Genomic DNA, 1,478 nt, shown 5'->3' on the forward strand with positions numbered 1-1,478 from the left:
GGGGGGGGGCGGAGGAGGACCAGGCGGAGCGGCGGCGAAAGGAGGCAGGCGGCGAAGTGGAGCAGGCTAGAGCCACGTACATGGTCGTCGGCACCGGGCCGTAAACGGTGATGGTACGATAGATGGTGGACACCGGGAGCTCCGAGTCGTCCTCCTGGGCCAGCAGCCATCGGCGGTCGATGCGCAGCAGGTCGCCCTCGTCCTCATCCTGAGCGGCCTGCTGCCGGAGGTGGCGCTGGATCTGCTCGCCGACACTGCGCCGCTCGGGGTGGGACGCGGCCACGGCGCCGGAGCCGGCGGCCCGCAAGCTGGCAGCCGCCGAGGTGGCGGTGACGGCCAACGCCGCGAGCGCTAGCAGCACCACCAGGCGCATGAGGCGCGAGTGGAAAGGGATGTCCGTCATCTGGCGTGCCGGGCGGGGCTGTCTGCGTGCTTTGGACTGGCCTCAAGTGGTAGGAAAGACACTGGCTGACGAAGGGGAGGAGGGCCCTCGGTTGAGTGGGATATGTGCTTGGCTTGCCTCTTCTCTTGTGCTTCTTCTTCCTTTTGCTCAAATGGAGGCCATCGGAGCTGGCAGGCGACGAGGGGGAGGGGGGAGGGGGCGAAAGAAAGTCAGTGGGCGGAAACCCCGGACAAAGGAAACTCCCAGGTCCATTTAAGAAGATCGGGTGGCGGTGGTGCTGCAAGCGTGGGCCGCCAGGGCTCGCACCAATCGGTGCTGGTATATGGGGGGGGATCCGGGGTGCAGGTGCTCTCTGCTCGGGTGCGGTCCGGTGCTCTGGGTGTGTGAGTCCGGCGAGTGGGGGAAGGGGGGCAGGGGGGCAGTACCGGGAGGGTGCGTTGCTTGGCGCGCGAGCTGGCTCCTGATAAGTCCCGTCCCCTGTCCCCCCCCCCCCCCGGCTCCGTGGCGGCCGGCCTCGGGGGGGAGCGGAGGGGGCGGGGGGCGGCGAGGGCAGAGCACGGGGCCGAGGGAGCTCCACACGGGCTCGTCGGCCCCCGTGCCCCCGCCCAGGACTGCCCCCGTATCCCGGGCGCCTCCTCTCCGGCGCCAGGTCTGGCAACTGCACACGTTCCGCCTGGCCATGGCGCGCGCGAGACGCCCAAGATGCCGAGGCAGGGGCCGCGTCGCCGGCGCCCCGCCCGGCCCACCCCATGCTGCCATGCCGGGGCCGGGGGAATCCGGGATCCGTAGTTTTGGTACGACGTTCGGCCCCGCAGGCGCCCCCGCAGGCGCCCCTCCTGCACCCTGCCTGCCTGCCTGCCGTGCCGTCCGCTGCTCCCGCCCGGGGGTGGCCTCGGCGAAAGCTCGGCCCCCGGCCGCCGGGTAGCCCTTGGACCGGAGGGACAGCCAGGAAAAACCGCCCCCGGCGTCACATCCCACAGTACAGCGCCCGGGAGGCGCGGTCACCACGACCTCCGGCGCTCGAGACGCGGTCAACTTGTGCCCAAAAACAAAACACCTCCCTCCCTCGCCCCCC

General features: G+C 71.1%; 1 protein-coding gene across 1 annotated transcript in view; it reads right to left on the reverse strand.

Moving 5' to 3' along the window:
- Nucleotides 1–403, reverse strand: part of H696_04946 (hypothetical protein) — a gene marked incomplete at its 5' end in the record, with an annotated part of 7,516 nt that extends 7,113 nt beyond the window's left edge. The window contains one exon of the mRNA XM_009498812.1: nucleotides 81–403. Within this exon, the coding sequence (XP_009497087.1) occupies nucleotides 81–403 (323 nt within the window). The remainder of the gene's footprint in view (nucleotides 1–80) is intronic.
- Between the last annotated feature and the right edge of the window lie 1,075 nt (nucleotides 404–1,478).

Source organism: Fonticula alba (assembly GCF_000388065.1).
Source record: "Fonticula alba strain ATCC 38817 unplaced genomic scaffold supercont2.8, whole genome shotgun sequence".
Classification (NCBI taxonomy): domain Eukaryota; order Rotosphaerida; family Fonticulaceae; genus Fonticula; species Fonticula alba.